The 26585-nt window shown below is 50.0% G+C and overlaps 1 protein-coding gene across 1 annotated transcript in view; it reads left to right on the forward strand.

Annotated features, from left to right (window-relative positions):
• The first annotated feature begins 2457 nt into the window (after positions 1 to 2457).
• Positions 2458 to 26585, forward strand: part of BPIFB4 (BPI fold containing family B member 4) — a 30030-nt gene continuing 5902 nt past the window's right edge. Inside the window, exons 1-14 of the mRNA XM_065521859.2 lie at positions 2458 to 2563; positions 3904 to 3966; positions 4243 to 4762; positions 5778 to 5882; positions 6908 to 7051; positions 9831 to 9894; positions 10363 to 10423; positions 11568 to 11659; positions 13289 to 13489; positions 15962 to 16015; positions 18461 to 18631; positions 21263 to 21330; positions 23821 to 23863; positions 25652 to 25715. Of these exons, the coding sequence (XP_065377931.1) occupies positions 2458 to 2563; positions 3904 to 3966; positions 4243 to 4762; positions 5778 to 5882; positions 6908 to 7051; positions 9831 to 9894; positions 10363 to 10423; positions 11568 to 11659; positions 13289 to 13489; positions 15962 to 16015; positions 18461 to 18631; positions 21263 to 21330; positions 23821 to 23863; positions 25652 to 25715 (1756 nt within the window). The remainder of the gene's footprint in view (positions 2564 to 3903; positions 3967 to 4242; positions 4763 to 5777; positions 5883 to 6907; positions 7052 to 9830; positions 9895 to 10362; positions 10424 to 11567; positions 11660 to 13288; positions 13490 to 15961; positions 16016 to 18460; positions 18632 to 21262; positions 21331 to 23820; positions 23864 to 25651; positions 25716 to 26585) is intronic.

Consider the following 26585-nt stretch of genomic DNA (forward strand, 5'->3'; position numbering starts at 1 on the left):
AAAATCAGCCCTGTGAGGCTGGTATTAAACTCACTTACCAGATGGAAAGAATGTGAGGCTCAGAGGAGGGAAGTGGCTGGTCCAAGGTCCTACGGTGAGTTGGGGGCTGAGCAGGGTTTGGACCTGGGTCATCCTGATGCTGAGTCCAGCCTGGGCACCTCCTGTCTACCCAGATCATCTGGAATGGCTAGTGCCTGCCTTAGAGTTAGAAACTAGATGCATCTGGGGGTGCTTCCAGTTCCCCAAGCTTGGGGCCTAGCTGGGGTCTCCGGAAATGTGTTCAGCCCAAGGGTTGATAAAACCCAGCTCATGTGACACCATCTGGGGCTGAGTGCAGGTCTTGGAACTAGCCACAAACCACAAACCCTTGTGGTTTTGGGGCTCAATGCCCAATTTGCAGAGCAAATCTGAATTCCGGTCTCTTGTAATTACATGGTATTTCCCTCTCCGGGGTCTGGGCTCAGGCTCAGGCTGCTATATAAGACTGATCTGTGACCAGACTCAGCCAAAAGCAGAGGGGCTGGGGAACGGGACCTCTCAAGACTCAGCGGCAGGGACCTCCTGGGGGTAAGGAGGTGCCCCTTCTCTACTCAGTGTCCGGCAGGGGAGGCAGAGGCCTGGGAAGGTAATAAGGAGAGAGTCCCAGCCTGGAGATCCACCACGATGGCCCCTCTCCAAGTTCAGGTGTCTTGTCTGTAGCATGGGCCTAGTCAGGAGAGTCTCTTGGGAATCAACAGAAAGGCCTGGGTCATGCCAATTACATGCGTGAGCAGAGCTGCACTCGTCTTTCCCAGGGATGTTGGGTACCGAGGGTCCTTGCTACCTCCTGGAGACTCCTCAGCTGCTTGCTGATGCCACAAATCCTTCCATTGGTGCCTATCTTTTTAACTGAAAAGGGTGATTCCTTTTTGAACACAGCTCTCTAGAAAATGAGGTTGGGATGAGGTGAGGAAGCCAGAAAAAAAAAAATTCTTGCATATAGTAGTCCTTTATATTCTAGTGTAAATGAATGCCTCTAATATTCTTCTGGGAACAGATAGGAGTGGGGAAAGAATCTGGGGACTCTGTGAAGTCCAAGAGAAACGAAGACAGAAAAAAAAGGAGAAGGTGCCTAAACAGAGGTGGCTGAAACCAACAATTTTTTGGCTCAGATGAGAGGCCATGCCCTGTGCTGATTCTCTGAGGCTTGTGGGTGTGTAGCTGGGGCTGATGGAGTGAGAGAAGTGGGTGAGGGCAAGAAAGGAGCAAAAGGAAGCTTCCCAGAGGCTATGCAGCTCATTCCAAAATGCATGTTTTACCTCACCAATCTCATAACATTCCTCACCCACTTCTTAGGTGTCTGAAATAATAGTCCCAAAGTAGTAACAATAGCTGCTTTTTATTGAGTGTCTACTATGTGTGAGATACAGCTTGTTTGTGATTTGGGAGCAGAGGTTCAAAAAGGTAAAGTCTCTTTCCTAAGCATTAGGACCCAGATATCTCTGACTCAGAGTCGTTAATATTAACCACACGGTGTAGAACTGACTCCTCCAAAGAGATGGGAAGAGTGTTTGTCGGTGAGCTGGATGGGTGGAAGGGCGGCTAGATGAATGTGTTGATGAGTAGATAAACTGATGGAAAGATGAATGGATGGATGGATGGATGGATGGATGGATGGATAGTTGGTTGGATGGATGGATGGATGGATGGATGGATGGATGGATGGATGGATAGTTGGTTGGATGGATGGATGGATGGATGGATGGATGGATGGGAGGATATATGCCCTGCCAGCTGTTTGGATGACAGATGGATGATAGATATATGGGAAGATGGATGGATGGTTGGATGGGTGGACAGATGAATAAATGGAGGGAGGAGAATGAGTAGATGAGTGAATGGATGGGTGGATGGATGGATGGGTGGTTGGATGGATGGTTGGTTGGATGGATGGATATATGGCTTGCTGGGTGTTTGCATGACAGATGGATAATAGATGGATGGAAAGATAGTAGGGTGAATGTATGAATGGATAAAAGAATAAATAAGAAGGGGAAGAATGAGTAGAGGAATAGATGAGTGAGCGAATAGATAGGTAGATGCTGGAGAGAGTTCCTCAGAGCCTACCTGCTCCCAGTTTGGTGTTTTTGTGGGAATCCCCATTACCCATCTACCTGATGCTCAATTTGTCAATCCCACCTTGGGAATTAATCAGACATCCATTCTCTGAAACAGTGTGTTTAATGGGTCTGCTTTATGTCACAAGATTCATTTCCATCTGAAAAACTCAAAAGGTGGTATCTGGAATTCTGGACCATGCCTTACTGTGTGACTTTGGCTGGCTTCCCCTGTCTCTGGGTCCCAGGGTCCTGAGATAACTCTTGGCTAGGGCTGCCTAGTGCCACCTGCCAGCCAGGATGGTGGCGCCTAGCCACATCCGCATCTGCACTTTCTCTTCCGCAGGGAAGCAGTGCCAGCATGTGGACGGCGTGGTGTGTGGCCACACTGTCTGTGGCGGCTGTGTGTGGCACCCGCCAAGAGACAAACACAGTCCTCAGGGTGACCAAAGATGTGCTGAGCAGTGGTGAGTCCAGCCCCGAAGGGGTGAGGGTTGGCACAGGGCAAGCAGGGCAGCTCTGCCAACTCTGAAATACCCAGGGACCTCCTCCTCCTGGCAGAGTCCACATTGGGTGGCTGGGTGAATTCTACTCTCTGGGCCTTAGTTTCCCCTTTTTCTTTTGGCTATCATTTCCTGAGCACCTACTATGTGCCAAGCACCATGCTGGTGACTTTATGCTTATTCTTTAGAGGCAACAGAGAACAGTGATTAAGGGCCCTGGATCAGTCTTTGTGGGGTTCAAATCCTGACTGTACGACTTTAAGTTCGTAACTTGAGTTCCCTGAGCCTCAGTTTCTTCATCTGTAAAATAGGTGTAATTATGGTCTCCATCTCAGAGAGCTGATATGAGAATGAAATGAAATGACCTTTTGAAAACTTAGGACAGCTCCTGGGACTTAGAAGTCCCTCAAAAGTGGGAGCTATGATTATTCCTGCTTCCAATTCTTAGGAGCTCGCTTTTGTCATCTGGTATGTGAGGACATACTTTCATACTTTCTCCCTCAACACTCATCCCAGGCTATCACGAGCATAAAAAAATGAGATTGTTTCCTATCTAAGTGATCTCTGAGTACCTCACAGGCCTCAATATTTCAATCCACCAGATGGGGACACTTCTGGCCTTGGCTATTTCCCAGGAATCAGTTGTGATAATACATAAGAAAGTTGGGGTTTTTTTTTTTTTTTTGGTTTTTTTTTTTTTTTTTTTTTTTTTGAGATACAGTGTTTCACTCTTGTTGCCCAGGCTGGAGCGCAGTGGTGCGGTCTCGGCTCACTGCAACTCTGCCTCCCCGCTTCAAGTGATTCTCCTGCCTCAGCCTCCCGAGTAGCTGGGATTACAGGTGCCCGCCACCACACCTGGCTAATTTTTGTATTTTTAGTAGAGATGGGGTTTCACAATCTTGGCCAGGCTGGTCTCGAACTCCTGACCTCATGATCCACCTACCTCGGTCTCTCAAAGTGCTGGGATTACAGGTATGAGCCGCTGCGCCTGGCCTGAAGTTGATTTTTTAAAGCTGTAAAGAGCAGAGCACTTAGAAGGGAGGGCGATGAAGAAAATCCATGAAGGGCTGGCTGGCTGATGTCCAAATCTAGTTAAAGTGAGACCACACAAAACCCAGCAGAAAATGAGCTGGCCAGGATGCTAGGGCTAGATCAGCCTGGAGAAGTCCTCCTGTTCAGCCTCTGCACTTCCCTGATGGGAAAAGTGAGGCCCAGGAAACTGAGCAACACTGCGAGGTGCTGCCTGGGGGCTGGAGGTGGAAAGAAGGGAGGAACCCTGGACTGATGCCCTTGTCTCTCTGCAGCTATTTCGGGCACCCTGCAGCGAAGCAATACTCTCCACTCAGCCCTGAGAGAGGTGCCCTTGGGTAAAGCTCGTGGTGATGGTGGTGGGCCTCTCCTGGGCGGTCTGCTTGGTGGAAGCGGAAGTGGAGGTGGTGGGGGAGGTGGTCTCCTGGGGGGCCTGCTTGGTGGTGGGGGTGGAGGGGGTGGCAGTGGCAGCAGTGGTGGAGGGCTGCTGGGTGGCAGTGGTGGGGGGTTGCTGGGTGGCAGTACTGGGGGGCTGTTGGGTGGCAGTGGTGGTGGTCTTCTGGGTGGTGGCCAACACCATTACAATGACTACAGACGCACTGAATTACCCCGAGGTGTTGGTGGTATTCCCTACAATGACTTCCCTGTCCGAGGACCCCCCCCAGTATATACCAATGGCAAACAGCTTGGTGGTTATTACGCGTATGGTCACATTGAGGCCAAAGACAGCACTGCTCAGCTGGGGGGCCAATACCGATATGGTGAGATCCCTGAGACCGACGAAAGCATCAGGGACCTCCAAAACAGCGGCTATCGCAGTGCCGAGAATGCATATGGCAGCCACAGGGGCCTCAGGCGATACAGGTCAGCTGAGTGGGCGGCCCCTGTGGGCAGGCTTCACCGGCGAGAGCTGCGGCCTGGAGAAATCCCACCTGGAGTCGCCACTGGGGCGCTGGGCCCAGGTGGTTTGCTGGGCACTGGAGGCATGCTGGCAGCCGATGGCATCCTGGTAGGCCAAGGTGGCCTGCTCGGTGGAGGCGGTCTCCTTGGTGACGGAGGACTTCTTGGAGGAGGGGGTGTCCTGGGCGTGCTCGGCGAGGGTGGCATCCTCAGCACCGTGCAAGGCATCACAGGGTAAGGAGGGAACAGGTTCTCTCCAGAAAGCCCCCGTGCACCTCCAAACGGGGATGAGCACTCCCTGAAGCTGGAGTTGTGGGAGGGAAGGTCTTCAGAGCCCCACACGCTTCAGGGCTTGGCCTCAGGACTGGACGTCTTAAGAGCCCCAAGTTGCATGGTTTGGGTCTTGGCATGAAACAGTCCTAAGTTTGACCCAGTTCAACTTTTCATGTTTGTGTGTCACTTTGGGCCATTGGTATCATCTCTCTGAGTCTCAGTTTCCTCATCTATAGAATGGTCATAGTAATACAGTGTAGTGGAAAAGATCCAGAGGATTTTAAAACTATACATATATATCATAAGTTCTGTTATGCTCAGCCTGCTCCTCATAGTCAATATTTAATTTAACAACTATTCAGAGCTCCTACTATGTGCAGGGTACTGTGTTGGCACTGGGGACGTGACCCAATGGTAAGCCAAGAAAAGACACATTCTCTGTCTCCATGAGCTTGCAGGCTGATGGGGTATGTGGGCATTGATAAGAACCCTAAAAATAAACATACAGTTTCGACAGTGGCAAGAAGTTCATGGAGAAATAAGAATCTCAATAACAGGGCAGCTCACCTACCTAGGGAGGTCAAGGGAGGCTTCCTGGAGGAAGAGGACCTTAAGTTGAAATCTGAAAAATGTATAGGAGGGAATTAAGCAAGAGAAACTTACATGTATCGGAGGGAACCAGGCAAGAGGGGCAGGGATGAGCAGAGGGAAGGAATGGCATCTTGACATGAAGAAACGATTTAAAGGAAATACATGGAATGCACACAGCGGGCCTCTGGGCATTGGGATTACGGGTCGTGGCATTTTTGCCTTAATTTTTCTGTTTTCCACATTCTATCCTTGAACTGCGGGTGTCTAGACTTTAGAGTCAGGAGGAACAGTTGGGGAGCAGAGAAAAGGGGTGTAGGGGAGGGTGCTCGGGTGAGCGGGTGGTAGTTGGGGTGGCGTTCTTCCCACCGCTCTGTGTCCCGAGCAGGCTGCGTATCGTGGAGCTGACCCTCCCTCAAGTGTCTGTGCGGCTGCTGCCCGGCGTGGGTGTCTACCTGAGTTTGTACACCTGTGTGGCCATCAACGGGAAGAGGTGTGTGCCCTTGGCCCTGGAGGGGTCCCCACCACCCTATGGCCCAGCCTCTGTATCCATAACACAGAGGCTAGGAAGACCTAAACTTTTGCCAGCGCATGCCCACAGACTTGGACCAGAGGCCGTCTGTCAGCTGTGAAAACAGCCTAGCGCAGTGGTTAAGATCTGGGAGGCTGGGCCAGGCGTGGTGGCTTACGCCTGTCATCCCAGCACTTTGGGAAGCTGAGGCAGGCGGATCACCTTAGGTCAGGAGTTCGAGACCAGCCTGGCCAACATGGTGAAACCCCGTCTGTACTAAAAATACAAAAATGGGACGGGCGTGGTGGCAGGTGCCCTGTAGTTGCAGCTACTTGGAAGGCTAGAGCAGGAGAATTGCTTGAACCCAAGAGGTGAAGGTTGCAGTGAGCCGAGACCTCGCCGTTACACTCCAGCCTGGGCAAGAAGAGGGAAACTCCATCTCAAAATAACTAAATAAATAAGTGAATCTGGGAGGCTGGAGTCAGATGATAGCTTGGGTTCAAGTCCTGACTCTCCCATAAGCTGTGTGACCTTGGGCCAGTTCCCCAATGTCACCTCAGTGTCTTCACTGGCAATGCGATAATGAGGTCACCCCCTTTTCCAGGTGACCGTGGCTGTAAGTGGGGAAAGACAAGCAAAATGCCTCCTGGAATAGGGCCTTCCATGCACGAGGTGCTGACTAGAGGAACTCAGAGGGTGGGCTTCTGTGTGGACTTATCCGTGTGGGATGAGGTCGTGTTCACCAAGCTAGGCGATTGGGGGTCACCTTGGAAACCAGAGTGTGTGCTGAGCCCCGTTCCCAGGCTTTGAAGCTCATGGGCTGATGGGGAGATAAACTTGTTCACATGTGACTTGAGGGACCAGGGAAGACTTCTGGTTCGGGTTCCTTAGAGATGAACAAGTTTCATAACAGACAGCAGGAGCAGCAAGGACAGGCCTGGGCAAGGGAGGGCTCCTGGTGGCTGGGGGTTGACTCATGGTCTCCCTGGCCCCTTGGCCTCCTCCAGTCTCATTGGCTTCCTGGACATCGCAGTGGAAGTGAACATCACAGCCAAGGTCCAGTTGACCATGGAACGCACGGGTTATCCTCGGCTGGTCATTGAGCGATGTGACACCCTCCTAGGGGGCATCAAAGTCAAGCTGCTGCGAGGGTGAGTGCCAGCGAGCAGTGGAGTGCCTTGGGGGTTGCTGGAGTGGTCTGTCTTTGGCACACAACATGCCATTCACTTACCCACAGGCACTGAGGTGGGCAGGATGATGATGCTGTGGGGTGGTGAGTACTCACGCTGAGCCAGCTGCACTGTCACCTCTGTTCCTGACCTGGTACATGCCTGATGGGAATTCATGGGCTGCACCACCAAACCCAGGATGGGGCCTTCGACCAGCCTGGAAAAGATGTCATTGTGACACACATTCTTTCCAGCTTTGAAAAGGCTTCGATCTGAATGGTCAGGAGCATGCCCGAGACTCATATCTCAGTTCCACGGTTCCTTGCTGTGTGATTTTGGGTAGTTCTGTTGCCCTCTCTGAGCTCCAGTTTCTTCATCTGTGAAATGGGGTAATCCTTTTTCCTTCGGGAATTGAGATAAGGAATGGAAAACAGTGCATCAACTGGGACATCTTGAGAGCTGATGAACATATGTCCAACAGGGGTTGTGTGTGCATTGGTGCCCCAGATTGCAGGAGCATTTCCCGCTTAGTTCTGCCGAATTCAACCCTGGTGAGGGGATGAGAGTTTTCCTATGACATGCTCCTTACAAAATGTCCAAGTCTCCACCCTCTGGCAAAGTGGTGTCAAGTGTCCGTGTACTGGCCAGCAGTACAGGTGGTGGTCCTGGATGAGGACACACTCAGAGTGGAGTCTCTTTCTCTTCACTCCCTGCCCTCTTCTTTGGCTTCTCTCTTGAAGGCCTCCGACCCCGCTTCTTCCTCTCCATTATTATCCATCTTCTGGCCCAGTCCCCCCAGCCCTTCAAACTCATTGTGCAACTTGAACCCCAAACCTTCTGATTCCTGTGGGCTTCTCGGAGGCTTTACTTCTGCTTCAGAGAGAATGAAGGCAAAGAAAATCAGTTCCCAGGGCCCAGGCAAGGAGAGGAGGGTGAGGGAAACCCATGGAAACCTCACAGATTTTTAAATTCACATTTTCACTAGGAAGTATATACTTGGTAATACATGGTTCACAAACATAAAGTGACAAAAAGGCACAGAGTACAGGGCTTCCTCCTATCCCGCCTCCCTCTGCCTCCCTCCCACCAAGCTCACCAGTTATTCATCTCTCAATTCTCCTTCCAGTTTCTTTGTACACGTGAAACAAATATGAACATAGAGTCTCATCTCCCCCCTCCTTTTATGCAAAGGGGCACATACTATAAACACTGTTTTACACTTGGCTTTTTTTCATTTTCCCTATTGGAAGAATTTTCTGCATCCAAACATTGAGAGCTTCCTTGTTTAACTTTTTACAGCTGCGTAATATTCCATTGCCTGCGTAATATTCCATTGCTTATTGGGCCGGTCCTCTATTGATGGATATAATTTGCCTAATCTTGTGCCCTGACAAGTAAGGTCACAATGATTAACCTTTTATATATGTCATTTTGCAGGAGGGTTGATGAACCTGTTGGATAATTTCCCAGAAGAGGAAGAGTTTGTGCCCTGAATGTACATAAAGCAAAGTCCAACTATCCCCTCAACACACACACACACACACACACACACACACGAAAGTACGCATGCATACACACACATATATATTCTTAAGGCCTTGATCATCTAAGGAGAGGTGGAACCAGGATAAGCCCCTCAAGGTGAATCCACTTAAAAGGGAGAAATGCATAATTAGCTTTGGGAGAAACATTCTAATTAGGGCTTTATCTCAAGAAATTCCTTGCTTTGCTGAATTGGTGCAGCACTGAACAATCAGCCACAACCTCAGAAGGGGGGACCCAGGCAGTGTTCGGAGGCGAGAGACGGAAAGCAGTTCTCAAGAGGTTCAGCTGTCAGGGACACTTTGGTGTAGGATGGTCATGCTTCCTTCATCTCCTTATCACTACAAGCCCCTGGAAACAAATTTTTAGACCAAAAATCTGTCTGTCCATCTATATGTCTTGTCTATCATCGATTTTCCTCCTTAACTAACAGCTTGGGAGGGTTAGTTAAGAGCTGGGTGCAGTTGTGTGCACCTGTAGTCCCAGATACTCAGGAGGCTGAGGCAGGAGGATTTCTTGAGCCCAGGAGTTCAAGGCTGCAGTGAGCGGAGATTCTACCACTACACTCCAGCCTGGGCAACAAATTGAGACTCTGTCTCAAAAAAAAAAAAAAAAAAAAAAAAGAAGAGCTGTGTGGGTTACTTCTGTGGACCTCGGCCTCCTTGTCTGTAAAATGGATCACCTCTCCCAATTGTTTTAGCACCAACTATCCATCCTCTCTTGTGGACCACATGAGCACATTTTACTGGCCAGTATTTCTCCTTCCCTTCCCTCCATAAACATTTATTGAGCACCTACTATGTACTAGATACCGAGTTAGGTGCTTACATAAATAAACACATTCGTTTTCGCTTGGCGAGGACAATATAAGGTTGCAGCAAATGGCCCATGTGAAGGTCAGATCAGCAGGTGGGACTGACTTTTGCAATTGAAAATCAACAACATTACAGCCTGGTTCTGACCCATTGTAAAGCTCCAGAAACTTCGTTTATCGAATGAGTGAATGCATGAATTCATGAAAAGTCCAACAATTTGCCTGGGTGGCCTGTCTAGTCAGTCCAAGGTGAATGTACTCTGTCCTCCCAGCTTTCAGAACAATTTTCCAGCACTCCGAGGTTCTCACTGTTCAGAGCCTGGACTAGTGACCCGCAGGATGAACAGCCTTGGTGAGGCCTGCATGGCTGCGAGCCTTGACCTCTTCCCGCTCCTGTCTCCTTAGGCTTCTCCCCAACCTCGTGGACAATTTAGTGAACCGAGTCCTGGCCGGCGTCCTCCCTGACTTGGTAAGAAGCTGTCCCAGGATGGGAGCAAGGGGCACAGGCTTCTCCTAGACCAAGGGGCCATAGTCCAGCCTCCATTCCTGGTGGCCTGCAGGTAACCCAGAGGGACAGAGAGAGCCAGGGCCTGGGGCATATTTTTGGAGGGTCTGGGAAGGACCCTGAGGAATACGAAGGGACAGATTAGTGAAGGGTTAAGGAGAGGGAGCTTGAGAATTGCATAGTTACAGGTTTGAATCCCGGCTTGGGCACTTCCTAACTGGGTGACACGTTGCGTCACCTTTCTGAACCTCAATTTTCCCATCTGTAAGTGGGAATTAGAGACAGCCTTCCCCACAGGGCTGTGGCGAGGACAGTGCCTGGCACAGAGCAAGCAGTCGGTAAATTTTAGCTATCGTTACTCTTGCGTCCCTGACTCCCTTGCTCTGACTCCCTGCAACGTCACCAAGGCTTTGTGCCGTTTCTCCCCTGCAGCTCTGCCCCATCGTGGACGTGGTACTGGGTCTTGTCAACGACCAGCTGGGCCTCGTGGATTGTAAGTCCTTCCTGCTTTGCTTCACTGGCCAACATCTACAAGTGCCTGCTCTGGGTGCAGCCCTGGGGAAGGCACTAAGGACCGGGTCCTTTCTGGGAGGAGGGCTCAACATGGTGGGAGCCAGAGACCTGCCCTTAGTTAGGCCCTGGAAGTGACATGTGGCTAATGCCACAAGGGAGGTGCCACCTGGCTTTCACTCTTGCTCCCAAACACCCCCCTGAGTACCAGAGAGAGGAGCTTCCGCCAGGGTCTGGGAGGTAATGGCTCTGTCCTGGGAGTCAGGAAGCTGGGTTTGAGCCCCAGCTCTGCCCCGGCCGCTGTGTGAACTTGGAGAGACTCTTCCCACTTTTCTCATCTCTCAAATCTCTCAGTTCACAGAGGGGTTGGAGAGTGACTAGCAGGCGACACACTGTGGAGACTGACCAGGGACTCAGAATCAGGCTCCACCACCATCTCGGACCCTGGATTTCTGAGTGAACATTCCTGAAAGCAAGCCCGCCCTGTATGGCTGTGCCATTTGTGCAGTGCACCGTTCCAGGGACCTCCTTTCACATGGATTACAGTGGAACAGCAGTGCCTCGAGTTGTGCAGTGCACAGCCTCCACAGCCACACAGGGCAGCCCTCTCTGATAGTGCTCCCGTTTCTCTGGGACTTTAGGCAGTCTGAGAATGGCTTTCCAAGACAGGAAAATCTCCTTCCCTTTGTGGCCAGAGATGAGGAGGGAAGAGCCCAGAAGCTGGAACTGTTCATTACACAGTCAAGGAAATGACAGATTCAACTAAGCACTGCATTGTGGAACCCTAAATTCCTTCCCTGGTGCACAGCACTTCAGAGTTTACAAAGCTTATCAACATCCAGGATATCATTGCATCCTCCCCACCCCCGCCAACATAGTCCCAGAGGTTACAGTAAACCCATTTTACAGAGGAGGCAACTGAGGTTCAAGGAAGTGCAATGACTTGCTTGGGTTCACACAGCAAGGAAGAGGCAGAGCTGGGATTTAAACCCAGAACTTTTGCTCTTTTCATGGTGTCTGGAGCTGGAGCCTGGGCCTAACTTGTCCACCCCCAGCCCCAGTGTACAAAGAGGGAAGGCGTCTGGATGGTGAGGGGACCTCCCCGTGACCCTCTCCTTTGCCCGCAGCTCTGATTCCTCTGGGGATATTGGGAAGCGTCCAATACACCTTCTCCAGCCTCCCGCTTGTGACCGGGGAATTCCTGGAGCTGGACCTCAACGTGAGTGTCTGGGGTTCAGGGCAAGGTGTGGTGGCCCTCCTCCCAAAGGCAGGAGTATCAGCGAGGACCTCCCAGGGCTTCTGCTGAATGCCTGGGAAGCAACACTTGATAGGACCCTTTCTGATTAGAAGAAGGCCTTCTCAGAGCTGTGTTAGAAAACATAATCATAGCCAGCATTCCAAATGCTTACTGTGTGCCAGGCACGTTCTGCATGCTTTGTGACGATTAACTCAGCCTATCCTCACAGCAACCCTATGAGGGAGGCACTTCTTATTGAGGAAACTGAGGCACAGAGAGGTTAAATCACTTGCCCAAAGTCACACAGCTAATAAATGTGGACCTGGGATCCGAACCCAGGTAATCAAACTACTAGGTGCTAAAAGAGCTGCTGCTGTGGGACTGGGTGTGCTGGAGGAATAAATGTGCCAGAGGTATGCTAGTAAGCATTTAACCATCAGCTCTCCATGATTTTATAAAAAACTCCTGATTTGTAGCATTGGCCAGTTTCCATGGTATCAAAACTCCCACCATGGACAGCTTCAAGTTACTAACGTGATGTCAGTGAATGCAGAGTTGGGAAGAGATGTGTGAAATCTGACCTTGTGAGCTGGTATGAGCTGGCTTCTCCAGCACTGGCCTGCATCCGGCCCCTAATTTTGTATGGGGCACACACACATATGTACTTTCCCTAGGCTTCATGAACACAGACGCCTCCATACTTGCTCCAGCAGATACAGAGATGCAGGTGCACATCCGCGCACCTGTGTATGCATATATATTTCCAGCCCCTGTGCATGCACACCTAATATATTCATAAACATACATCCGTTCAAGAGAGATTCATTGGTCACCCATTGTATGCCAGCCTCTGGGCTGAGTGCTGGAGGTACAGTGATGAACAAGACAAATTATCTGCCCTGATGGAGATTAGAATGTTTTGGAGAGGACAGACCATAAAAAAAAAATCACTCAAACAAATATACAGTTCTAAATCATGAGCATGGTGATCAAGAATCCGAGGCCATCAGAGCTTAAAGCAGGGGATATGTGATCCACCCAGGGAGGTCAAGGAGGGCTTCCTGGAGGAGGTGACATTTCGACTGAGAGCTGCCAGATGAGTGGAACTTAACAAGAGAAGAATGTGGGGAAGGGAATATCCTGTGGGAAGGCCCCATGGTTGGGGGGGTGGTGCTGCGGGGAGACTGGCAAGGCCCTGGTAGCTGTACAGAGGGAAGGTGAGAGGCAGAGTGGCTTGGAGACTGGAGAGGTCTCATGGAGCGGATCACCCAGAACCTTATAGGCTGTGGAGAGGAGTCTGGTCTTTGGAGGGTAGATACACATTGTGCAGATGCATACACATGCTAGTTTATCACTGCAGGGCTGAGTTTGGAGAGGATCTGTCATACCGTGGCTGTAATTGTAAGTGACCATGAAACAGGAACTGCAAAATGTTCCATTGCATCATAAACTGGAGGAGAGTTGGGACCATACATCAAAGAGTCACTCAGACTCAGTGGGTTTAATCAAAAATGTCTTCCTGGAGGCAGATTCAGGGCCTCACTCCAGCCTTCAGTTCCCTTCTTTCCATCTTCTCCCTCCGCATGACCCCGTTCTTCTCTTCTCCCCCAGACGCTGGTTGGGGAAGCTGGAGGAGGGCTCATCGACTACCCACTGGGGTGGCCAGCTGTGTCTCCCAAGCCTATGCCAGAGCTGCCTCCCATGGGTGACAACACCAAGTCCCAGCTGGCCATGTCTGCCGACTTCCTGGGCTCAGTGCTGACTCTGCTGCAGAAGCAACGCGCTCTAGACCTGGACGTCACCAATGGCATGGTGAGTCACAGCCCCGCCGGGGGGAGGTGGGGGGCAGCACCTGCCAGTGACCCTTCTCAGTCCCCACACTTGGGGAATTTGCTGTGAAGTGAGAACTGTAGATGGTCCACCCCTTGACTCACCTCCAGCTCGTGGGTGTGCATCCGTTATGTCAGCGCTGGCCAAAGTGTGGGGCTTGGGAGGATTTCAGGTGGTCCACTGACCAAATCTCACGATGAGAAAGTTGCTCCCTATTCAATTTTATTTAATTTTATTTCAATTGTTTTTTAAAAGCATAATATATATTCACATATATGTACCTCAATATAAATATTTAGAATGTTTTCATTTGGTAAACACTAATACACAAGTAACAAAATGATACATAACAAAATACCACCCTTAGGCATGCTCTAGAGTCATTTTCTTTCCAAACCTTTTCTTTCAAAGACTTTCAAGCCTTCAGAAAAGTTGCAAAATGCTACAACTGATGGACATATATCCTTCACTTAGATCCACTAGTTAAAATTTTGCCACAGTTGCTTCATATCTACCTATGTGTCTGCTCACCCTCCTACCAACCCACTCCTCCATCCATCAACCCACCTATCCACCTGCCCATTCATCCACCCATACTTCCATCTATTTATCCTTCCACCCACCCTTCCATTCATTCATATATCCATCTACGTATCCACCAATCCCTCCATCTATCTATCCATCCATCCACCCACCCACCCATCCACCCATCCACCAATCAAACCACTCACCCATTCATCCACCAATTCATCCATCTATCCATCAATCTGTTTATCCATCCATCCACCTATCCACGCACTCACCCACCCATCCACCATCAATCCATTCATCCATCCACTCATCAACCCACCCATCCATCCATCAACCCATCCATCTATCCATCCATCCACCTATCCACTCAACCACCCACCCATTTACTCATCAACTCATCCATCCATCTACTCATCAATCCACCCATCTATCCATCAACTCATCCATCTATCCATCCATCCACCTATCCACTCATCCACCCACCCATCCACCATCAACCCATCCATCCATCTACTCATCAACCCACCCATCCATCCATCAACCCATCCATCTATCCATCCATCTACATGTCCACTCACCCACCCACCCATTTACCCATCAACCCATTCATCCATATCCACTAATCTATCCACCTATCCATCTATCCATTTATCTATCCATCCACCCAACCATCCGCCCATCTATCCACCCATTTATTCATTCCTCCATCCATTCATCTATCCATCCATCCATCCACCAATCCATCCATCCATTTATATATCCATCCATCCACTCACCCATTATCAATCTATCTGTCTGTCTTTCTCTCTGTCTGCCTGCCTGTCTGTCTACCCATCTATCCTATCTGTTGTTGAGCAATTTGAGTTTTCGGAGACATCATGACATTTCATTCCATAAACTTCACTGTGTATCTCCTAAGAAGACATTCTCCACAAAACCATCATACAAATGATGCCAACATTTGCTTCCATTAAGAGAAAAGTCTCCACTTGGTGTCCATATGTAGTTAGCCCTCTCTTGCACTTGTCATTGTCCCCTTTTTAACTAAGAGACAACAGAGCTCATGCCCAAAGCTCTCCACAGACAATGATATCCATGCAGAAGGTAATGGCATTGTTTTGTTTTTATTGTATTTGGTTTTACAGTGGCCCTCTCTTTGTGTCAAGTGTACTGGCTTTCCATTTTGAGTATTTGAGGTCTTAAGAAGTAAGCTAATTTAAAGAATGCTAAGTAAATAATAGTACAAGTAGTTCAAGGATGTGGCAGAGGTCATGAATTCAGTGGACACTGAGTTATGCAAATGGACTTGATGCTGCTCTCCTTGTTTTAATAAGGAATAACATTTTTTTTTTTTGAGACAGAGGCTTGCTCTGTCACCCAGGCTGTAGTGCAGTGTCGCAATGTCGGCTCACTGCAATCTCCATCTCCTGGGTTCAAGCAATTCTCCTGCCTCAGCCTCCCGAGTAGCTGGGATTACAGGCATGCGCCACCACACCCGGCTAACTTTTGTATTTTTAGTAGAGGTGGGGTTTTCATCATGTTGGCCAGGCTGGTCTCGAACTCCTGACCTCAAGTGATCCACCCGCCTTGGCCTCCCAAAGTGCTGGGATTACAGGCATGAGCCACCGTTCTCGTCCAAGAGTAACATTTTTAGAGGAGAAATATTCAGGTTTTGCCTGCTGTTCTTTGAGACACTCCTTGGTTAGCTTAAGTCAGCCCAGGCCACTTAATCACAAACCAGCTACCATGATCTATGTATGGCGATGATGGCTGGATAGGCAGGACCTCCCTAAGGGTCTTTAAGGGAGAGAAAATGCCCTGCTGGCTGTCGTGAAGCAAGTAGGAGTTTAATCACTGTATTAGCAATTTCTGTCTGTACCGATAGCCTCCAAGACTCACATGGCCCTTCTTCTTGTCCTGTAGTTTGAAGAGCTTCCTCCGCTTACCACAGCCACACTGGGAGCCCTGATCCCCAAGGTACGTAAGGTGGGCAGTTCCCATTGCCTTCAGCCTCATTCTCTATCTTGTTGTTTGAGAAACTGGATTGGAAGGGAAGATGCTCAGTGCTGGGGTGGGGTGCTCTCCCCACAACCCCTGCTTGGGAGTGCGGTGACAGTGACAAGGGCTTGCAGGCTAGATCCCCATGGGTGGGGAGGGGGACACAGAGGGTTGAGGTGTAAAGACCCTGAATTCTATGGGTGGTCCAGCCTGCATAGGCCTAATCCTAGCCTGGCCACTTCCCTTGCTGTGTGACTTTGGGGAAGAGTCTTAACATCTCTGAGCCTTAGCTTCCTCATCTGTCAAAAAAGGCTACTGATACCTATTCCATAGGTTATCACAGGAAGGTAAATGAGATGATGCATATAAAGGTGTCAACACGGGCCAGGCACACTCAGGTGCACAGTAGCTTAGAGGGAAGAGCCAGCCCTTTGGAACAGGCAGACATGAGTCAGCACATCCCAGTCATATGACCTTAGGCACACAATTCCTCTCTCTGAGCCTCAGTTTTCTCACCTGGAAAAACGGGGTAACCACGTTCACTTCAGAGGGTGGCTATGGACCTGGAGTCTGCACCAAGGCAAGGAGCAGGCATTTGATCAACGTGAACTATTATTACTGTTGTTAATAATTACAAATTATTTCTTTTAAAAAAAGAGCAAGTGTGCTTTTGTCTAATTAGTGACCATATAGTGTTAGAACAAAGTTCTTTCTCACCCCAGTTCTTGTCCCATATCTTGTTCTGGGCCTATTACCTTGCACCTGGGAGCAAAGTGCTCTGTACCTAGTAAGGGTCATGCAGGTGCAATCTATAGCATTTTTAGACATTTTTCACCTCTTTTCTGCCTGCCCTGTTTAGTCCTGGGTGGAATTCAAAGGCTGGAGGGGAAGATCAAACTCAACACGTGGTCACTATTGCCCTCATGTGGCTGCAAATCGAACACCAGACTCATCATTCTCTAAGGTGGTAACAGTGGCAGCTCCAGCTAGTAGGTGGACCCCTCAATCGACTGGACCTTTTATTTACTGGGTCACTTTCTATGTGCACTGCACTTTACAGCTTATGAAATTGTTTTTTAGAGTATACTTTTTCTTTCTTTTTTTGAGACAGAGTCTTGCTGTGTTGCCCAGGCTGGAATGCAGTGGCACAATCTCGGCTCTCTGCAAACTCCGCCTCCTGGGTTCAAGCAATTCCCCTGCCTCAGCCTCCTGAGTAGCTGGGATTACAGGTGCTCACCACCACGCCTGGCTAATTTTGCATTTTGAGTAGAGACGGGGTTTCGCCATGTTGGCCAGGCTGGTCTCGAACTCCTGACCTCAAGTGATCTGCCCACCTCAGCCTCCCAAAGTGCTGGCAGTACAGGCACGAGCCACAGCGCCCAGTCAGAATATACTTTTTCATTTGGTTCTAATTGTTCCCTCTATCCACAGGACCAGAGAGGAGGAGCACAGCATTTACAGATGGGGAAACAGAGGCTCAGAGGGGTCACATGATGAGGCGGTAGCAGAGCTGGGGTAGAAGAGGGACTCAGTCCTCAGTGGCGCTGGGCCTGCAGCAGGGGGAATTCAGGCTGGACACAGCAATGTGTCCTGGAGACCCGGGCTGCACAGTCACCAGGGGAGGGGACTTCTTTCTATTTCTTTTGAAAGCAATATTGTGGTTTTGCCCATTTCTCTATGGTCAGTTAACATAGTTAAGAAGTGTATTCCTTAAAGCATGTATTTTTGATAAGTCAATTATTTGGCAAATGTGGCAAACTGCCATTTTGTGAATTGTCCCTTTAGTAAATTAGTTTTCAGGGAATCAAACTGCAGCAAACAAGCTCAAGTCGCTCCAGCAATCTGGGCCCAGGGGCAGCCAGTGGCTTGCCTGAGACCTCCCTGTGGGATTCCCCAGGTGTGGACTTCTCATTTCAGGAACAGTGTTCAGAGGCAGTGGGAGGGCCTGGGCTCCGAGCCCACAGACGTGCCCTGGAATCTTCACTTTCCTCCTGGCCTTGGACAATTTCCTTGGCATTCCCCTCTGAGGCCCCATTTTCTCATCTGTAATGTGGAGAAAAAAAATTACCCCATGGGTGGTTGTAATGATTGAATGAAATTAAGAATGTCCATTCAGCACCTGGCCGGCATCCCCGGGAGACCCCATTTCACTCAGTACCAAGTTTGGAGCATTCCCAGGTGTGAGGCATTGAGCCTGAATTTTGCCGGCATGATCACAGTTATTTCTCATAGTGACCCCATGTGCAAGGCTCAGAGAGGGCAGCTCCTTGCCCAGTTCTCACAGTGGGTCAGTGGCTTTGCCTGTGGTTCGTTGAACCCAAGCAGCATGTGATCCTGGTGCTCTGTGTTTAGAGGTTGGCTGATAACCCCCTGGGTACCTCCTATGCTAAGGGCCCACCCACCTGGCCTGGTGCCTGCCCACAGGTGTTCCAGCAGTACCCCGAGTCCTGCCCACTTATCATCAGGATCCAGGTGCCGAACCCACCATCTGTGACGCTGCAGAAGGACAAGGCGCTGGTGAAGGTGTTGGCCACTGCCGAGGTCATGGTCTCCCTGCCCAACGACGTGGAGACTACCATCTGCCTCATTGACGTGGTGAGTGTCTGGAGGTACTGGTGGCCCCAAGCTGGGCCTCAAGACAGGACCACGTGGTCTCCTGGAGCCCAAAGGCCCCTTCAAATCCCCTCTATTTCCACCTCTATGACTATGGGCCCAACTGTGGGGCCAGAGGCGCTAACCCAAATCTAGCCTTTACCACTTCCAGCTACATGACTTTGGGCAAGTCACTCTCTGTCTCTGGACTGGAATCTTAACTCTCTTGCCAGCCTTGCACAATTTCCTTGGCATTTCCCTCTGAGCCCCAGTTTTCTCATTTGTAACATGGAGAAAAAATACCACATGGGGTTGTCGTGATGATTGAATGAAATTAAGACTGATTTTCTCCTCTGTCACAGGGGGATGGCAGTAGGGCCATCTGAGTAAGATGCTCAGAGCAGTGCCTGACATACCTGAAAGGCTGCCAAAGTGTTAGCTGATATTATTCTCACAGGTTATATATACCCCAGTGTGTGGCCAAGCCAGTCTTGGTCATTCATTCGGCAATATTTATTGAGCACCTACTATGTGTTATGCTTTCTACTTGACGCTGGGGAAAGGGGAAACGAGACATGTGGTGCCTGCTCTCTTGTCCCTGGTACCTAGCAGGGGACAGATACAAATACAACAATTTTCACAATTATTTCATAGAAAGGAATCCTCTTAAAATGTGAACCATGGCTGGGCACGGTGGCTCACACCTGTAAACCCAGCTCTTTGAGAGGCTGAGATGGGTGGATCACTTGAGGCCAGGAGTTTGAGACCAGCCTGGTCAACATGGTGAAACTCTGTCTATACTAAAAATACAAAAATTAGCCAGATGTGGTGGTGCACACCTGTAGTCCCAGCTACTCGGGAGGCTGAAGCACGAGAATCACTTGAACCCAGGAGGCGGAGGCTGCGGTGAGCCGAGATTGCGCCACTGTGCTCCAGCCTGGACGACAGAGCAAGACTCCATCTCAAAAAAAAAAAAAAAAAAAGTGAACCATGTTTCTCTTCTGCATTCCTTCAGTTCTGAAATAAAAGCCCATCTCCTGGCAATGGCCCACAAAGTCCTCATTACCATCCCCTCATGACCTCTGAGCTCCTCCGTGTTCCTCCAACATGTCAGGCACTGTCTGACCTCAGGACTTTTGCACATGCTGTTTCCTCTGCCTGGGATGCTCTTCCCCCAAGTATCAGGTATCTGCATGGTCACTCCCTTACTTCCTTTTTTTGTTTTTTTTTCTTTGAGGCGGAGTCTCACTCTGTCTAGCTTAAGGCCTAGCACATAGTAGATGCTCAGTAAACACTGCTCAGAGGAATGTGTTAAGCTGTGTTAAATGCCATTTCCCCCTCCATGGTTAAGGCTTCAGGCTTCGGATTCAGACACTTGGGACTTTGGTCCCACCTGCTGTCTTCCTGCTAGTCCCTCCTACTCCAGAGCTTGAGACCAAATGAGCCACCTCTAGCTGGGAGCCAGGTGCTCCAGGCGGGAGCATGCCAAGCCACAGAGTGTGGGGGTTCTTGTCCGGGCCTTATAAGACGGGAGGTTTAAAGGGTCGATTCTAGCCCATGAGTGGGAATGACTGTCCCAATCTATCCTCCATCCATCAGCCTCTACTGTGTGGAGATTTTCCATCAGCAGCCCAGAGGTTTGTGTGAGCCAGCCCGGCACCCTGCAGTGACTCCTGCTGTCCCAGGGATGCGGCCCTGACTCCTCCCCAGCCCACAGCTCTGCCTGGTTTGGCCCCATTTCACTGCAGCCTCACGAACCCTTTTACCTCCTTGCTCTCTGGCCTCTTGTCTACCACTCTAATGCCAACCTCTTTCCTGCCTCTGGGCCTTTGCCCATGCCCTCCCCACTGCCTGGATTACTCTCCCACCCTCTTTCCATCTGGCCAAGTCCTACATACCCTTCAGTCCTCAGTTCAAAACACCATCTCCCATGCCAGCTTACACCCCTGCCCGTGCACCCAGAGCCCCCAGTTCTTCATCAGGCCAATCATCGTGGTCTTTGTTATCTAATAACATCACCTGAATCTGTTGGGAGCTTACTGTTTTCTCACAAAGCCAACTTTTAAATTCAATTTATTTTGGGTGGGAGACAGGGAAGGAAAAAGGGATTTTCCTACAAAAAGTCCTCTACTTGGAGAGAGAGAGAGAGATGAGCCTGAGCCTTTTATATCCTCTCCTGGGGGATGAGACAGTTATGATTGGCAGTGGTGATACCCAATCTCATCATCTAAAGCGAGTTTCGTAGGCTACGAGCCACTCCCCACCCACTCTGAGGCATTGCAGAGACACCTGGTAAACACCCGCTATAAATCATGGGGATCCTGTGACATTTGCCTTACTGAGAAGTGTTCACTCAGCCCTTACTGTGACTCACTTGCAAACGATAGTTAATGTTGGCAACTTATTATTGCAAACTCCTTCCCTCCAGAGGGGGTGCAAATCCATTACATGGTGAGTGTTAGCCAGGAGTCTCATGCTTGTAAAAGGAGGTCTGACCCAGGCCTCGGGGAACAACCTGCCATCACGCTCAGGATTAACGAAGCCCTACCTAGCACAGGGCACACAGTGAGCCCTCCGCAAGCACTGGCCAAGACATGATGGCAGTGACGTCTTTCTCCTTTCCTTTCCCTCCAGGACACAGAACTCTTGGCCTCATTTTCCGTAGAAGGAGATAAACTCATGATTGATGCCAAGCTGGACAAGTAAGGGGCTATGCTGCCTTGGGGTCCTGGTGGTGCTGGTGCTGCTCACGGAGGAGCCCCCAGGGAGCGGGTAGAGGTCTCCTGTGTGGCCATCAGGGCTGGGTAAATCCAAGGAGCTACAAAGGTGACAATGGCTCATGCCTGCCAAGACCATTGTCACAAGCCAGGCAAGGTGGGTGAAGCTATGAACTTAGAAAGAAACTACTGCCAAAATCAACAATGTCAGTAATAATAATGATGCTAGGGGGTGGGCACAGTAGCTCATGCCTGTAGTCTCAGTGCTGTGGGAGGCCAAGGCTGGAGGATTGATTGAGGCCAGGAGTTTGAGACTAGACTGAGAAACACAGCAAGACAACATCTCTACAAAAATAGAAAAATTAGCTGGGCATAGGTTCACACCTGTTGTCCTAGAAAAAATTAGCCGGGCCTGGTATCATGTGCCTGTAATCCCAGCTACTCAGGAGGCTGAGGCAGGAGCTCAGGAGCTCGAGGTTGTGGTGAGCTATGATTGTGCCACTGCACTCCAGCCTGGGCAACAGAACGAGACCTTGTCTCTAAGTAACAACGATGATGAGGAGGAGGAGGACGGGGAGGAGGAGGGTGCTGGTGATGAGGACGTACCAGGCTCTGCTCTACGTACTGGAAGTGTATGTATTATCTTGTTTCTCCCCTCCGATGGTCCCAGTGGAAGTGAGGGCTATTATTCTCCCTTTGTAGGGAAAAAACTAGGGCTGGAAACAGTGGATTTACTGACCCAGGGCCACCCAGCAAGTACATAGAGGGGCTGTGAGCCAACCCAGTTTCGTGTGACCTGCTGTATTGGCTGGGTACCATCATGCGCTTTGGAGCCAAGCAATATGGGTTCAAATCCTGACGTGACCACTAACGGGCTGTGTAATATTGGCCAACCAACTTCACCTGTGAGCCTCAGCTTTCTCATCTGCAAATGGGGATAATAGTCACTACCTCATAAGAGTCATAAAAAGAATAGTTATTATTCATTGGATGCTTTCTGTGTGCCACGTATTTGGCTAAGTCCTAGGTGTGTCTTCGTTTAATTCTTTCTTTTTCTTTTCTTTTGAGCCAGGGGCTCACTCTGTTGCCCAGGCTAGTGCGCAGTCATAGCTCACTGCAGCCTTGACCTCCCCAGCTCAAGAGATCCTCCTACCTCAGCCTCCCAAGTAGCTGGGCTTACAGGCATGCGCCACCACACCCCACTAATTTTTGTATTTCTAGTAGAGACAGCGTTTCACCATGTTAGCCAGCCTGGTCTTGAACTCCTGGGCTCAAGTGATCTGCCCGCCTCAGCCTTCCAAAGATTTGGGATTACGGGCGTGAGCCACTGCACCCGGCCTTCCTTTAATTCTTGATACCAGCCTATGGAAATAAGTACTATCATTATTTCCATTTCAAGATGAAATGAGGTCATCTGAAAAATTTTTAGCACGTGACTAGATCATCGTAAGCTTTTCTTTTACGACCAATATTTCTTAAGCCCACAAATGGCAGTTACTCATGATTAAGATAGTGCACATCAGAGACGTCCAGGAGTTCCCAAGGAGGCAAGAATCAGCCTGTGGCCTGGATAAGGAGTAGGGGCCAGCTGTGCAAGAGTTGGGGGTTTCCTGCAGAGACAGCAGCACAGGCAAGCTTTGCAGAGAGGAAAAGGGCACAGATACTGTGGGGTGCAGTGCCTGAGGGGGTGAGAAGGCTGGGTGACGAAGTTAGGAAGAAGAAACCATGTCTGAAGTGGAGAGTCTTCTTTCCGTAGAAGGTGCCTTTATTTCCCTCCTGCTGGACACTGAGCTGATGCTTCTGAAAAGCCCCGAAGGATTTCCGCCCCACGGGCAAGCCTGGTCTGGCGTCTCTCGGGTAGGACTGTCAGTTGCAGCAAGATTCACGTGCAGCAAGACGGAGGCCCTTACAGAGCAGAGCGAGACCTCAAACCCCGGCCTCAGCCTCCCGTCTCAGAACAGCACAATAGCGAGAGTGCAGGTTCAGGGTGTGAGACCTGGGCTATCCCTCCCTGGCTCTGTGGCCGCAGTAAGCTACCCTGGAGCCTCAGGCTCCTGCTCCACTGGATGGCTGGAAGGATTACACGAGACAGTGGCGATCACTCATGCGCATATGGCAGGGCCTCTGGAGCAGCGCTTTATAGAAATACCCCCTTTAGTCCTAGCAGCCACCCACTTTGCAGATGAAGAAACTGAGGCATAGAAAGGTAAAGTACTTTGACTAAGGTCACAAAGCTAGTAGGTGGTAAAGCTATGATTTGAGCCTTCTCTGTGTGGTGCATGAAGCCCTGGGCATGGTGTCTGATGTGCAGTTAGCGCTCAGCGTGTAAGAGCCAGCATTGTTCTTATTAAATCGCTGCAGATGGAGAGTGATCGTGAGGATAGGGAAGGGGCTTCTCACAATTTGTTGCAATGCAAGAGACTTATGATTTTCAGGCAATCCCTGCTTCTCACAGGCTGTTTTCTTCTTCTACAGGACCAGCCTCAACCTCAGAACCTCAAATGTGGGCAACTTTGATGTAAGTACCATGCTCAGGTCCCAGGGCGAGATCTTCTGGGAAGGAGCCCAGGACAGGCCTTCCGGGAATGATGTTCCCGTGAGGCCGGCTGGGCACAGGGAGTTTGTCCATTCCAAAGGCTCCCGTCAACACTCTCAGCCCTCATTATGCAAATGGACAGATGGAGAAACTGAGGCCCAGAAGGCAAGTGAGGGGTAGAGGACAGACTTGCAGCTCCTTCTACTCTGCCTCGGGTGCTGTCCCATGTTAACTGGCTGCCCCATGGGGGGCCAGTGGGCCCCAATCGCTCCACTTCAGGGTGGGGAGGCACAGTGGCAGCCTTGTCCTACAGGAGCCCTTTCCTCCTGGAGGTAGGAGCCCCTGACTCCTGTGTGAGCTTGAGCGATATCAACCCACTCTGAGCTTCCGTTTCCCCATCTATGAGTAAAAGTTGAGTTCATTCCTAACCTCCCTTCTTCCCTTCTTGGCCCTGGGTTGTGGAATTCTGCTTTTCCAAGGGTCCAGGAATCGGAGAGGCTCACATTCTAGGTTGGGTCCTGTTTTATCTCTTTGTTCACTCTTGGGTGCCCCACCCCCACCTAAGGCTTCAGAAACACTCCTTCTCCCCCACCCCTCACCTCTACTTTTTGTAAATTGACAACTAAGCATCTGCTAGCTTTCTGGGACAAGCTTGGATGAGATTTCCACGTGTGCAGAAAAAGTCAAACCCATTCATTGTGTTGCTTATTTTATAGATTTCTAACCCAAAAAGCTGCAGCCTGTGAAGCTGGTCTTGGCAGCTTCATTTTATAGGGAGAAACCGCCCAAGGCTTCCCAGCTGGTTGGGGCAGAGTTGGGACTAGAACTGAAATCTCTGGACTCCAAGCGAAGAAAGGGGCTGACAGTGTGAAATTAATGAATATGAAGCTATCGAGATGTGCCCTAGGCACTGAGTTATGCTTTTTTTCTCTTTTAATGAGGCTTTCTCATTTAATCCTGACCACCTTATTATGATTTTGGTATTATTATTACATCCATTCTTCCAAATAAGGAAGGTAAGTTCAAGTGACTTGCCCAAGGCAACAGAGCTAAGAAGAGGCACTGCTGGAAAGTGAGTCCATGCCCTCACCCTGTGCAGACTGGAACGTCCGACATTTTACATACAGGGGCTTAAGTCTGATTTTTATAACCACCCTCTGAGGCAAGGGTTACTCACTCCTGTTTTCAGAGGTGGAAACCAAGGCTCAGAGAAGTTAAGGGAGATAACATATGAAAAGGCTCGAGGCCAGGAGTTTTACGTGATCTACTCACCATCCTCACCGCATCCTTACAAACTCAGCTCACTGACCCATTTTGCATCTGAGGAAGCTGAGGGTTAGAGGGTGAAGGAGCCTGCCCAGAGGCCCATGGAGGCTGAGCTGGGATGGGAACCCGGGGTGTTGGCTCCAGGGCCATTGGGCCTTCCGTGATGCCATGATGGTACCATCGGGGCCAGGCCACCCTAAACCCTGTGCTCTGTGCCTCCCAGGGGAGGAACTAGGCCTCCCTCAATCCCTGCTTCATAGGGGCCTTGGATCAGCGCCCACGCTGGGCCTCAGTCTGCCCATCTGCATAATGTGCAAGTGGACGGGGGGCACCTTAAGGCTACCCGTGAGAAATTCTGGGGTCCCAGGGGTTCTAACTGCCAGAACCTAGACTTTCCCAGAGCAGCTCTGTGTCTCCACCTTGAGCCAGGGGAGCAGACCCAGGGGGCCCTCTGGAGCTAAGCAAACCCCTTGCCCAGGCTCAGTCCTCCTTCTTCCTCTGCAGATTGGCCTCATGGAGGTGCTGGTGGAGAAGATTTTTGACCTGGCATTCATGCCCACAATGAACGGTGAGAGCGGGTGCCTGCACCTCTGGGAGCTTGTGGCTTGGGTACTGGGGGATACTGGCTTGTTAGGCATGCTGGATGTGCATCTATCCTACCTCAATAGTATTTCTGAGCACTTCCTTTGAAGTGTATTGATGAAAGCCTCCAAATCCAAATGAGGCCCCCAAAGTTCCAGCACCTTCCTTATTTACTTCTTTCCTGTTTGGCTGATTGTTTTATTTTTCTGATTATCTATGAAAATTCCAATTATGTATGGACATTGTATGTGTGCAAATTTTAGAAAGTATAAAACGATTAAAAAACTCACCTCACAGAGGCAATGAATCTCAACATCTGAGTATATTTCCTTCTAAACCCTTTTTTCTCCATTTTTTCCCCATGTGATTGAGATATTTTCTGACTCACATTAAAAACTGTATTTAATTTTAATTATAAAGGAACTACAGGAATACATTCTCATTTTGAAAAGTTCCATTGGCGCAGATAAAGCTAAAGTCGCTCTTACCGACGTCCCCAACCTCCTTCCTAGTCCAGAATCTGCCCCCCTGGGCGGCCATATCAAGTTAGGAGGTTTTCTTGCCCGACTTTATAAACAGAGTAGACTGAGCTTGCTTTGCTCTCTGTGGTGTCTCAGGAATGTTACTGGGAAGGCTGCTTGTTGAACTATGGGGGTCATCGGCTACTCACATTCTGGGACTGGGAAACTGCCCGATCCCTCAGGCCACTGGGCCCCAGACTCTCTCCCACTCCTGCTTCCTGGATGAGAAGACAAGGAGGGCTGGCACGTCCCAGCTGATGTCATCAGCTACACCAAAGGGGGTTCTTTTGGAGCCATCTTGATGTCAAACTAACCCTTGTTCTGGGCCCTGTGGC

This window comes from Macaca fascicularis, chromosome 10, assembly GCF_037993035.2.
Source record: "Macaca fascicularis isolate 582-1 chromosome 10, T2T-MFA8v1.1".
Taxonomy (NCBI): Eukaryota; Metazoa; Chordata; class Mammalia; order Primates; family Cercopithecidae; genus Macaca; species Macaca fascicularis.